We start from the raw sequence: 13451 nt of genomic DNA, 5'->3' as shown, positions 1-13451 counted from the left end.
TTCAACTGTTTCCCTATAAGGGATCGCACTGGGGCATGGGGCACAGCTGCAAGGATTCAGTACAGCCAAGCTGTCTGGAAGCCTCGGGGCTAGTTAACACTGACATACATTTTGGATGTAAAATTTCAGTATCATGGCATAACTGAGTCCTGAAGTTCATATTCCAGTGAAAAGTTATTTTAAACCAAAGTTAGACCCTTTCCCTGGCTTGCCAAAAGCACAGCTTTTTCCATTCCATTATACTAGGCATCATCCCTAAATTGTGTGAGAATGTTTACGCTCTTTGTTGAGCTGCCTAGCTCGGCATTCTTAGGTGCTTTAAATACCATAAAAGAACAAGTCACCTCTGCTGCTGGCTGGCTGTAAAGAAAGTCCTTTTGGTCACAATAGCTAGATGGGTGATGTACCATGAACTTCCTAAGCATGCAGGCTGTAACAGATACATCCAGGTGGACAGGATTTTTCTGCTAGAAATCAGAAACAAGACTGATTAGTTGTGTCACAAACTGTTATTTATTGAACAGTACTGTACTTCGTACAGAGATACAAATCGTGCCTCAAAAAAAAGCTCACAATCTAAGTCATGATTTGGCCAATACATACCACAGAGACCAGAAGTTCACATTCAAAGCGAATTTTTGAAGTTTTTTTAACATTTAGGTTAGATTTATATATTCTAAATGATAATTTGCTGTTCAGCTTATCCGCATGAAGTGAAACTATAACACAGAATCAAAGTTCCTCAGCACTAAAACAAATGCCTCAAACCTTTCTACATTTTGTGTACATCCTCAAGTATCTTTATATTTACAACCCAGATCCGAGCACCAGAACTCTAGAGCTACCCTTCCCCCACATTAGGCATCTCCTGCAGTCAATTCTAATGCCTTGTGTGCATTATGCCTTACTAAACCTTCAGAGCTTATCTATACTATACACCACTGCTCATTAAACCCCCTAGAGAACTGTCCTTTTGCCTGCTGCTTTCCAAAGCATCAGATTTAATTAAAAAAAAAAAAATACAAAACCAAAATACACCTTCAAACCAGAACTTACATGGAAACTACACCTAAACTAACAATCCACTTTTGTCAAATTAGCACAATGGATCTCTTAACTATATTGATAGGTCCCTCCACTGTTGCTTTAGATAAAGCTAACGCATGTCTTGTAGCTGAGAGGGTGCACCGTCACAGATGCTCATTGCTTTGTGGAAAAGTAATGAACCTGTATTACGGTCAACCATGGAGCAAGTTTTCTATAAGGCAGCAAAACGTGAAACTGATGTTAAAAATACAGAATTTTATTACAGGCTTCAGTTAGAATCTCTTATTTAGTAGTGTCAAATGTAGCCTCCGAGACCAAATTCTCTTAGAAGACCTCTGACAGGCGCAGATCTCCTGCCTTGTAAGGCTGCACCTTCAGAGAACATCCATCACAGGACCGGACGAGACTACAATCCGCCTTCCCCCCCCCCCTCCCCCGCCAGACACACCCCAAAAAGCACTCAGCCCCGTCAACACCAGTCCTCCCCTGTCCTTGCTGCGTCTTCCTGCGAAGGGGTGACCTCAGCCGCCTGGCAGGAGACCAGGCAGCCACCGCAACCGCCAGCACTGTGTGCAGAAGCGACCGGGCGGCAAGAGCCGGTCACGTCCCCGTCCCCCGGCTTCACCCCCGGCGCCTCATGGGCAGTGGGGGATAATTAATGGCGGCGGAGCAACGCCTTCCTGCGAGGGAAGCGCAGCCACCCGCGCCCCGCCCGCACCGGCTGAGGGACCGGCGGGAGGGGAAAGCGGCGCGGGCGGCGCCTGCAGCCCCTACCTGCAGCCCCGGCGGTGTCTCCCCCGCTCGACTCCGGCGGGCTCCGCGGGGAGAGCCGCGGGGGTGGGCCGGCCGCCGCCGGGTCCGCGCTCCCCGGGCCGCTGGGCCGCCCGCCTCCTCCGCGCCCTCCCGGCGGGGCCGTTCCGCCGCGCGCCGCCAGAGGCGCCGCCGCCGCCACCCCTCCATGGCCGCCGCTTCACTTCCGGGTCCGGCCGGGCCCGCTCCTGCGCCATCGCCGCCGAGCGGGAGAGGGGGCGAGGCGGCGGCCGTCACCAGCATCCAGCGTGGGGGCGGGCCGCGGGGAAGAAACGAGGCGCGGCCTCTTCGGAGCAGCGGGAGGAGGCTTCCCGCCGAGCACATCGCCGCCGCTGCCGCCGCCCGCGGGCCGCCGCCAGAGCAGGCCCCCGCGGCTCCCCCGCCTCCCCCCGCGGGAGAGGCGCCGACCACTCCCGCCGCCTTCCTCCCGCGGCCTAAAATGGGAAAGAGCCGCACACAAAATGGCGGCGGGAGGCTGACCGCCGCGCATGCGCCCTGCGTGCCCCGGGCCGCCGCCGCCGCAGGACGCCGGCTCCGCCCCCCCGCCGCCCCCCTCCCTCCCTCTCGTCCCCGCCCCGCCGCGTCTCCAAGAGACGGCTCGCACCAATCCCATCGCGCCGTTCCTCTTCCTGTCTCCCGCTGCTGGCCAACCACCGCGCCCCCAGCTACATCCGGATCCAGCTTCTACCAATCAGCCGCGAGGGGACGCTGACTTCACTTCAACCTCCGCCAATCGGCTGGCGCGGCGGAGGTGCGCCAATCAAAAGTCTCGCTGGCTCTACCTGCGTCGACGGCTGGCCAATGCCCTCTGCCCGCCGCCCTGTGACCAATGGGGGTGCTGTCCGCGGCGCCCAATCCGGGCGGGGCAGGGCCCCCGGGGCGTCAGGAGGGGGCCAATGGGAGTTCAGGCAGGACCGATTCTGCTCAACAGCTTGTTATTGGGCTCGGCGCTGGTGATTCGGTGCGAGTCCGGGCTGGAGGGGGCGGAGCGGGCCGCGCTCAGCCGCCGCCGCTCGCGGGGCTGTCGTCGTCTCGGAGGGGGCCGCGGCGCTGGGAGCGCGGCGGGGCCGGGCCGGGCCGGGCAGCGCGGGGCTGCCCACTTCGCTTCGAGTTTCCAGGTAGGAGGCAGCGAGGGCGGCGGGCGCCTCGGCAGCCGCAACTCCGCCGCCGTCCCCGGGGAGGGGGCGCGGAGCAGCGCCGGGAGCTCCCCCTTTTGCCCGCCCCCCCCCCCCCTCCGCCCCGCACCAGCGCGCCCTTCCACCCCGTGAGGCAGCGGGGACGCCCGCCGCTCCTCTCGCCGCGGGGACGGGGACTCCCTTCCCCGCCGAACTCCGCCCCGGCCGCCTTCCCCCCCCCGCCCCGCCGCCGTCCCCGGGGCTGCCCCGACGCTTGGCGGCGGGGACCGCCCGCCCTGCGCCGCCCTCCGTCCTCGGCCCCCCCTCAGCCGCGCGGCGCCGGCCCGCCCCCGCTCCGCCTCCCCTGCCCCGGGCCGGGGGCTGCGGCGTCCCGGCGGGCGGGCGGGTGTCCGGGGGAGGCGGGAGCGAGAAGTCCGCCGGGCCGGCGGGTGAGGGGGGCGGGGAGGAGGGGCTCGGCGGCGCGTCCCTCCGCGGGCCGCAGAAAGTTGCGAGGGCCGGGGAGGGGCGGGGAAGGCGGCGGCGGGGCCCCGGCGGCCCCCCCGGCGAGGAGCTGCCCGTGCGGGGCCGGCGGGTTTTCCCCTCCCGGCTTGAACCCGCTCTCCCCGGCCCCTCCGCCCTGAGGCGGGGAGCGGGAGCAATGGCGACGTGACACACCGAGGGGCCGCCGGGCGGGAAGCGGCGGGCGGCGGCCGCGGCCCCGCTCCCTCGGCGGGGCTGGGACGGGCGGAGGCTCCCGCCCGCCCGCGCCGGGCTCCCCGCGCAGCCCGGCCGCCCCTTCACGGCGGGGAGACCCACGCTCACGCGTGTCCGCCTCCCATCTTGTTTTGCAGTGTTTTCCCGTGTGCTCGCGGGGAGGAGAAGTCTTGGAGCTGGAATCCCTCAAATAACCTCTGAAGATGAAGGTAGGCTGGCTGCGGAGCGGGGAGCGGCCCCCTTGCCCCCTCGCTAGCTGCTCTGGCGATTTCATTTTTAATGGCACGCCTCGGCAAGAGCAGCGGTAGGATAACGCCGGCCGGGGTTTCGGTGCGTGCTGCAAACCCTGTGTCTGCTCTCCGGCTGAGGTGTGGGTGAGCGAAGAGGCTCTCACCGTCTTGCAGAAGTAGTCTGAACGCTCGCAACGCCTTCCGAGTTGTCCTTTGGGCTACTGTCTTTAAATGCTTCCTGTATCAGCAGCTGCTACTGCAAGTTTGCAAAACCACAGCTTTTGTCCTGCATTAGCTGTTGCCGTTCTTTTTCAGTACAAAGGCTTAACAATTGCAGTATGATTCACAAAAGCGATAAAAACTTTTTTTTTCCTGCCTTTGGAGTTGAAGAAATAATAACGATTTAAAAAAAAAATAACAGAAAAAGTTAGTTAATATTCTGTGCTGATTTCCTGTCTTGATAGGCATTTTCAACATGGTAATTTTATCCTTGTTTATCAGTTGCTACAAGCACAATAAAGTGAAATGGTGAGTAATAAAGTCCAGATTAAGGAAAACATGATGAGAAATATTTCTCTCTCTTAAAATGCATAAGCAATTAAACTTTGATAAAGGCATTTCAGGAAAGAGGAATACTAGTTAACAGCTGTTTGAATGATTACAACAAATTTCTCTAGAGGTCTCCTTTTACTCAGCAGGAAAAAAAATCCTATATATAGAATGTTATAGACTTAATTGTAAGTATTGGGATGATAGCAATCTCAAATGTTTAAACTAATCTGTGTTATTGGATTGCTTATGACTGAAAAAAATACAACTATCTTTTGTACTGCCTTTTTGCAGTTGAAATATTTTCCTTTTGTATGCTGTATAGGAATAACTTGAATTAACAGTCACTCCTATATGTTTATTACCCTTTTAATAAGAAGATGTTCCAAATACCAGTTCAACACTCTCAAAGATATTTCTGGGAGAGTAATTAGGCTGACAAAATTGGGGGGGTGTCATCAACATCACTGGTAAAACAAAACTTCCTGCAATTTGCTTGTTGGTTTCTTTTTTTTTTTCCTTTTAAAGAACAGTCTGATTGCAATTCCGAGTACAGACATTGTTTATCGCTTAAAAGTCAACAGGTCTAAAAGTTTAGATGTAAAATTAAATATATAATGTTGTAGCTGTAAAAATAAATATGAAGAACTAAAGTTTGTTCTTACTTTTTTCTTTCTTAATAGGCTGCAGATGAGCCTGCCTACCTGACAGTGGGAACTGATGTCAGTGCCAAGTACCGTGGTGCCTTCTGTGAGGCAAAGATTAAGACAGTGAAAAGGCTTGTGAAAGTCAAGGTAGTATACTCTGGTTGTTGCTGATTTTATTAAAGCATTGTGTTGAAAGGACTGTCAGAGGAGATGCTAGTCCTGAAGATTAGGAAATGTTCATCACCTCACTGTATGAATTCTAAAGAACACTTGAATCTTGGTTTTTATATTTTGGTGTTGGGTTTGGGGTGGGTTTTGTTTGGGTTTTTGTTCTTTGGGGGGGGGGGGGGGGGCAGTATTTTTTTAGGAGGATGCTGGAACAAGAATGAGCTTTCAAATTACCTATTCTTGCTACTTCTTTCCTGATCCCAGTTGTCTTCTGTTAGTGAATGCTTCAGTTTCACAGCAATCAGTAACAAATAGAGGATTATGGCTTTACATGAGTAATAAGGAATAAGAGCAACCTCTTCAGAAGCAAAAGTTCCATCTCATTCCAGCTGACATTCTCAGTTTTATAGCTTGGCACTTAAGAGGCAATGCCAAAATAAATCAACATAAGAGCAAAAAAAGATGGCAATAATTAGTTTCTTAGATCGGGTTTTAGAAATGTCCAGGATAGCATTCGTTAAGTTTTGAGCGTCTTGCTGCTGCTTCTAAAACAGCGTGCTTTGGCTGTAGCTGTGTTTCTACGCGAGCATAGTACTGGCACATAATATTCATTCGCATTTACAGGTCTTATACCTAAACAACCAAAAAAGAAAGTCATTATTTTGGTGTTGCAGTACTGTTGTTAATGCAACTGTAGGAAAAGAAGAAAAAAACGTAGTTAAATAAAAGTTAAGAATTCAAAGTAAGTACAGAAACTGTTCTTCTGCCTTGTTTTGTCAAACTCTTCCCACTTCCTACTTTCTTGTCTACTGTCCAGGATATGTAAATAAGGCCTTAGTGACCTAAAACCCCGTAACAAATAGAGATGAAAGCTTCTTTTTATAACTACACATCTAAGTTTTTGTGTGCTTTAATGCTTAGCTCAAGTAGAACAAGCTATCAGCCTCTTCTGTTACATATATAGATTGTATCACTTTATCAGAGTGCTTCTCATGATACGAAAAAAAAAAACCAATTCAGATCTTGGAGTCTTTTCCCCTGTTCTTAATGAGTACTTTTAGAAATCTGTGATGTTCTTTGAAATCTGTGTTAATGAGAAGCTCAGTAGGAAGCAGCAGGCTGCCCTTCCTGGTCTGACATCCTTGATTTTGTATCTGTATCTTTGGTCTGATAGAGTATTTAGACTGTTAATAGGTGTGGGTTTCTTTCTCTCATTAGAATCTTATGTTACTCCATGATAAGATTTGGAAGTATATGAGGCTGCTGTGACTTGGTGGAAATTCCTGTCACTGTATCTCGATTATATTACAACAATTGAAGTTTTAACAAGCTAAGCCTGATATTGTAATTAAGAGCGTGTAGGCACACCCCGGCACACTTGCCAAGAGTGCAAAGAGTCCAAAAAGTCCTGTAGTCTCTTCCTGAGTAGCAAGACAACCTGTATTCATCTCAATGCTGATACAAAATTTTAAATAAAAATTGCATAAACTGCATTTTTAACCTGAATGCATGTTAATACCAACACAATTGTAGCGTGCCACTAGAGTTCTATTTATAAATACAGCTAGAGTGTAGACTGTGGTTGGGGGATAACTGGGGGAGCTAGAAAACTGGGCATCTTTATAGGTGGAAAGGAAGCTCCTGGAACTTTTGATTCCTTAAAAGAAATAGGAATTTTGGAACTTTTTATTAAAACACCATAGGTGTTTTTGTTATGACAGGTGGCAGTGAAACAGTTAACAGCATTGACATCTAAATATTCGTCTTTCCTGTTTCTAAACTGAGTCTCTGCAAACTCAGGGATTCAAATTGCATAGACTTACATTCACTTTGTCTCATCAGTGTTACCTTCTCAAACATAGGATTTTAAAGGGAGAAGCATATTGTACTTAACGCTGTAACTGATCCATCTTTCATTACACTTGTAGTGATTCACATCTTTACCATTAAAACTTTCTCTTGCTCAAGGTAGCAGAAATGGTGGTATTGTGGTCAGTTTGATGGGGGGTTTTTTTGATACATATTTAATAAAGAGAGCTTTTTATTTTGGTTGTAGTTTAGTACTCAATGTGTTGTTAATAAAGTGCTATGGTTGAAGTAGAGAGAGAAAAAACCTGCTTAATCTTCTGATCTGGAAGCCCAGTTCCAGGTATGCCCTGGATTGCATCGATACCCAAACTCACATCAAAACGTATTTTCTTTGCCTTGGAATGGCTGATGTTTGATTTGCCCTGTTCTTTAATGATGATGTTTTGGATTAAATATTAAGTCTGATACTTGGGGCTTCCTGTGAGTAAAACCATCCATGCCAAGTGTTTTGCATTCAATAATGTTTGAGTCCATTTGATTGATAAAGATGTTATTTTCCAAATTATTATTATTATAAATACAGTTTCATATGCTTTTTGTATGCTACTAAAAATAAGGTATATATAAAAAAGTTTATGAATATCTTTCAGGTGGTCCTGAAGGGGGATAACTCAACTCAGTTAGTGCAAGATGACCAGGTGAAAGGACCTCTAAGAGTATGTATATTGCCTGCCTTTTTTTGTAATCACATAATTGATTTATAAAATTCTAAATTTTGATGCTGTTTAGGTGGGTACCCATTCTACAGAATTTAAATCAACAGGAGGCGGCTCATTGCTTTAGGTCAGATTGATTCTGAGTAATTAGTCTTAACGCTTGTAGCTTTTAGAGGCTGTTTATGCTTCTTCGGGTAGTATACTCCAAACACAAACAGTTTTGCACACACAATGATTTCTGTATCTTGTAAGACACAAAACTTCTTATAAGTAATGGAGAACTTGATTCTGAAGCTAAGTTCAAGTCCATTAGACAATAGTAAATACGATGGTTCTAACTGCATTTTAAAATAGTTGATGTATTTTATATAAAAATATGTGTTGGTTTGTATTTTTATATGTAACAGTTGTCTGCTAAAATACATAGCTGCATTATAAAACACTGACTGCAAATAGAGCTCTTTAGAGGAGATCATCTTTTTTTGTCTTTGTCTTTTCTCTAGCTGCTGCAGGAACACCAGTGCATGTTGTAGGCTGCTGCTGGAATTCTGATGTAGTTGACAGTATAACAATGTTTAAAGTATAAGAAATAGTAGTAATTGCATGCATATCAGTAATAAAGTAGTAATTACTTTGATTGAATATTTGAATATTTATTTCCAATTAGCTTTCTGTTATTTCTCGTGATGATGTAAGTCATGCTGAAATAGATGTTCCGAGTTTCGTACTGCTTTACCGTCTACTTGCAGTTCAGCCTTCATGTTTAAGGACCTTTGTTCTTACCAGCTAAGTAACTAAATTTTACAAAGTAACATTTAGCTAAAATGAGTCGTTAAAAAAAAAAAAATGTAGCGTGCTGGAAGAATTAATGTGTACCTGTTTTTTTTTCTCCATTATATGAGTTTGGGATTTCATATAACCTTGAGATACTCCTTTTTGCAGGTTGGTGCAATGGTTGAAACCAAAATGCCTGATGGATCCTTTCAAGAAGCTGTTATCAGCAAGCTGACCGATGCTAGTTGGTATACTGTAGGTGAGTAGCCACATGCTTTCATTTACGGTCTTTAATCTTTGGACAATATATTTCTAATTATAGGGAATAATGTAAGTAATTATATCTTGCATTGTAAGATCAGAGATGGATTTTGTAGGGGACTTTAAGTCTTCCAGGTCTTGTTTCCATTTAAAATAGGATAATAATTATTTGATGTTCAGGGGAGCTGTTGCAAAGGTAATTGCAGGGCTGAACAATCAAGTTTTATTTGGCACAACATATGTATACCGGCGTTAGTGTCACTCACTGGCATTCAGAATAATTTTTGCACTTCTAGCTGAAAACCCGTGGCGTGTAATGAACGACTGAAATGCAAGCCTTCTTTTACTATATGGAATCTTGTACAGAAGAAAAACATTGGTAGCAGCGCTATGCATTCTGAAGTCATTCCTCTGTTTTGTGTAGAGTTGAGTGTTGTGTTTTGTGTGACACAATAGAAGGAAGGTTTTGTTTTTTTTTTTAAGAAAAATATTGACACATCACACCTTCAAAAGAAGAGAGGGGACATTCACTCTAGAACGTGAATAACTGTTTGCTTTAAAATAATTTTCAAATAATGATTATATCTAAAATAGAAAACTACTTTGCTTCTCATGTTGGAGGCTCATGTACTTTTCAGTTATTGAAACAGAAACCTCAGAATTCAGGGTCAGTAAAATTTCAATGTTGAACAAGAATTCATTGCAAGATAAATTTCTTTATTTTGAATAATTAGAATTGCTCATTCTGATCTCTAGGTTTTTCTGAAACAGCTTTAACAGTAGAATGACAAAACCCAGCAACACTCAAGTAATACTAGATAAGCAAATAAAAACCCACAGTATTTGAATCAAAGAGCTTTGCAAGCACCCGTCCTTTTTTGTGCAACTTTCTTACAGCAGTGGAACATTATATTCACTAATAATAGCATGGAGGGAACGTGCTCCTCTTAGTTGTCCTGTACGTGCTACTATTCAGCATTGATTTTGAGATTGGTACTTGTGAATTTAAACTGTACTAGTAGATAGACTAATGTTACTAAATATTAGGTGTATGTTTATGTTGCTGTGAAGCAAGCAGAGCTGAATTGGTTCCTTTTTAATAAATGGTGGGCCGTACTACTTGGCAGTCTTATTGACCGATTCAGTCAAAGCTAAAGAGTTGGGAGGGAGGTGGATTAAACAGCCTTCAGGTTTCTAGAATGTATTCCTGAATGTGGTCAGGCTTGAGATGGAAAGCACAAGAGAAAGCTTGTGTTTCAGTAGTATGTGCTTTTCCTGTACTATTTATTTTCCAGTTTACGTAGCATCTCTTTCTCAGTGATCTAAAAGTAGACTGATACAGTTAGGGAAACGAGTAATATATACAGACAAACATTTTCAAAGTATGAACTACAAAAATCTGAAAAATCCACCAAAGCGAACCACATGCACGTCTAGTGAGAAGTGATGATGTTCACTTTTGCAAATCAGGTTCTCTATTTCAGATAGGTATCTAAATAAGAAAAGTTGTCAGTTGAAACAGCTTTGCTTTGTTCAATAAGGTGAACCAGTAGAAGTACTGTGTTGAATTTGCTGTAGTAGGCCACTTTGCCACCAACATAATGAAAGAGCCACAATGATGATCAGTTAGTCTATTTTAACAGTATATCCTGTCTCTTAGTGGTGTTCACGTACGCAAAATAAATAAGGATTTATTTTTATTGTAGCTGCTATGGAATCACTTTTTCACCTATTTTTACCTAATAATGATGTTACTGTAGCTGTTCAGTCATACTGAAATTTTCAACTGTGATTTGGAAACACTTTTGAAATTACCTTTGAGATTCAGCTTTTCAGTATAAGTAGGTGAAGAAACAAAAGCTGTTTGGAGTGAAAGTTTAACGATGTCTGGAAAATGCCATCGCACAAGTCAGCCCTCTCATCTGCTCAATTGAATCAAAGTGGGATGACAGTAATAGCTGTTTAAGTTCTTTGGATAACAAATGGCTCAGTTGGCTGTTTTAATCTTTAAAATGCAATTATTTAAAATGATGTTACTTAATTTACAAATTTTAAAGTGCTGCATTGATGCTTTTGAAGTACCAAATATATTGCTAGGTGATAATTGCATAGCATTAGAATGGTCTATCAGATCTGCTTTCAGCTGAGCCATGTTTGAATTATGGATTACTTGGCATACCATCCACCTGATTCTCTGTTAATTTGTAAAATGCTTCAGGTAAATACTGAAATAATGTCTGAAATTACTCAAAAAAAAAAAAAAAAAGAAAGAAACCACAACCCAGACCACACCTTACAAAGTGCATAGTTGCATTTTCCTTCTTTGACATTCTCTCTGGAATCTTATAAGCATTACCAGAATTTCAGAAAACAGAAATCCTTATGTATATGTTCTTTAAGGAAACACTTTTGCATCACTTCTGTACAGAACTAGAAGCAGTGTAATGTCTGTATAAAAGTGAGAAACAGAATGTCAATTGAGCAAGCACCTGAAGAGATGCTATTATAACGGCCTTTTTTATTGTCTCATCAAAATGGAAGTGTCATCTCTCTTTGACAAAACTCAGGTCGATAATATGAATGTGCTTAGATCTCCTTAAGTGTATGTAATTTAACCGTATCTACAACTTTAAACAAAAGAAAAAAACAGATCAAATACATTGAGCCTTGTGCCTTGTATTTTGCTAGATAAAATCATGGAAAAGTTTTTCTAAAGAGAGAAAGAGAAAACATGTATTAACCTTCAGTAATTTTTCATAGAATCATCATAGAATCATAGAATGCTTTGGGTTGGAAGGGACCTTTAGAGGTCATCTAGCCCAACCCCCCTGCAGTGAGCAGGGACAGCTTTCCTCTGAAATGAGTAGGAAACGGAGAAAAAACCCAAAACAGTGAGAGGCATTTGCAGTTTCTAGCAGACCTTGCTGTCAACAGTAGGGCTTTATAGACTGTTTAGAGTGAAAGGGAGCATGAATCTTTATTTTTTTTGAGAATTATGGCTTTCAAGCTTCATCTAGTACTTTTATGTAAGAGAAGACATATCTTTTCTCCTTTTAAAAGTTATCATGAAATGGCAGAATATTTTTAACAGAAATAGTAAAGAATTTCTTTTTCTCGTTCTTTTCAACACTGCATGAGTCTGCAAAGCCAACAGAGTTTTTCCTTTTTGGCTCTAGTACGGTGTTGTGCATCAACATGGCCCAGCTTTGGCTGTGCTGTAAGCAAGACACCGCTTCTGAGACACCTCTGGGAGCCCCATACCTCTGCTTGTGCTGCTCTCCGGCCTCATGTGGTGGTAACTTCCTCCTCTGAGGTAGTCACTGTAGTCACAGTCATACTCGGTCAGGGAATGCTGACTGAGTGTGTGCTGGGAGGGGTTAGATACCTGACTGCTCATCCTTGTGCAAGTAAAGTTTTGGGTAGTCCGCTTGAGTTGTTCTGGAGATGAAGTGTAGTCTCAGCCACCAGTTGCATTGCTCCGGGGTACCACATTTAGGAGGGCAGGTGACCGAAACAAAAGGTAGTAAGTATTTGGTTCTAGTCCTCTTTCATGTTGCATGGGTTTTGAAAATTCCAGTTCATAATTCTGAGAATGTTTATCAGAAAATGAACCGATAGTGATGTCCTAGGACTTTCATGAACCAGGTTGCTAACAGGAGCTACTTATAGTCACGTTTTCCTATTTTAAAAAAAAAAAAGGTTTCCTCTTGTGGTGCTGTGTGGAGATATCTGCGCTAACAGGAAAAATTGATTTGGTCCTGGCTCAACTACCACTTTAAGCTCCTAACATGTCTTACTCCTTCATGAAGGTTGATAAAAGCTGTTGGTGCCACCAGTTGATTTCATCCATGCCAGAGGCTTGTCGGTTTGTCTTTCTGTAATTTCAACAGCACACATTTTGTAGTATGTGCAAGGCACTAGTCACGTTTGTGTGGCTGGTTTGACCAGTTCTTCCCAGCATCCTGTTGAGTTCTACATCCCAGAAGCATCACTTCATCTTCTGGTTGTGCATGTGTCATCCAGGAATCCAAAACCACAAGTGTGGCAGGGAAACTGTCCAGTTGTCCCCACTTCACTGGTGCTCTGTACCACCCTGACCCGCTACAAATTTGTTCTTTTTGTCTTCAAAACGTTGCTTGGGTGGATTTTGAGGAAACCCTGAATTTGCCTGGAGTCCTTCTGCAGGACATACTGTTGTTTAAGTGCACCTGTGGCACATAGAAACTGTGCAATAGCTGTGTTGGTTGCTTTCTGGAGAATCTAGAAAAAAAGAACAGCACTGCACTTTGCACTTCAGCGTGTTTAGGCAACGGGCAGGTAGTGGAGCAGATAGGGTGGTGAAAAAGTATATTAACTGAATCTTGTTACAAATCAACTGGATAGAGCCTTTGGTTATAAAACCACCTTTGTTACAATGTGGACTGCATGTTAAAAAAATACGGTGTACAAACAATACTGTAGGGAAGACAAGGGGGTAGAATTTTTTTCTCTAATCCCTTTATATGTAACAATAGTGAGATTACTGTAATGTCTCAGAAAAAGCAGTTTCAGACAGCAGGTTTTTGTTCATAAGGTGATAGTCTTCTATGAGTAGACTCAAAGGTCACACTT

At 44.6% G+C, this 13451-nt stretch overlaps 1 protein-coding gene across 4 annotated transcripts in view; it reads left to right on the top strand.

Moving 5' to 3' along the window:
* Positions 1 to 2935: 2935 nt before the first annotated feature.
* ARID4A (AT-rich interaction domain 4A) overlaps positions 2936 to 13451 on the top strand; it is a 48431-nt gene continuing 37915 nt past the window's right edge. For all 4 annotated transcript variants that reach the window (XM_075713391.1, XM_075713390.1, XM_075713389.1 and 1 more), the window contains exons 1-5: positions 2936 to 2975; positions 3824 to 3895; positions 5149 to 5259; positions 7740 to 7805; positions 8748 to 8838. In XM_075713391.1, coding sequence (XP_075569506.1) covers positions 3890 to 3895; positions 5149 to 5259; positions 7740 to 7805; positions 8748 to 8838 — 274 coding nt within the window. In that variant the 5' untranslated portion in view covers positions 2936 to 2975; positions 3824 to 3889. The remainder of the gene's footprint in view (positions 2976 to 3823; positions 3896 to 5148; positions 5260 to 7739; positions 7806 to 8747; positions 8839 to 13451) is intronic.

The sequence above is a fragment of the Pelecanus crispus genome, chromosome 6 (assembly GCF_030463565.1).
Source record: "Pelecanus crispus isolate bPelCri1 chromosome 6, bPelCri1.pri, whole genome shotgun sequence".
Lineage (NCBI taxonomy): Eukaryota > Metazoa > Chordata > Aves > Pelecaniformes > Pelecanidae > Pelecanus > Pelecanus crispus.
Note: the sequence above shows the minus strand (reverse complement) of the source record. Positions and strands in the feature narration are given on the sequence as shown.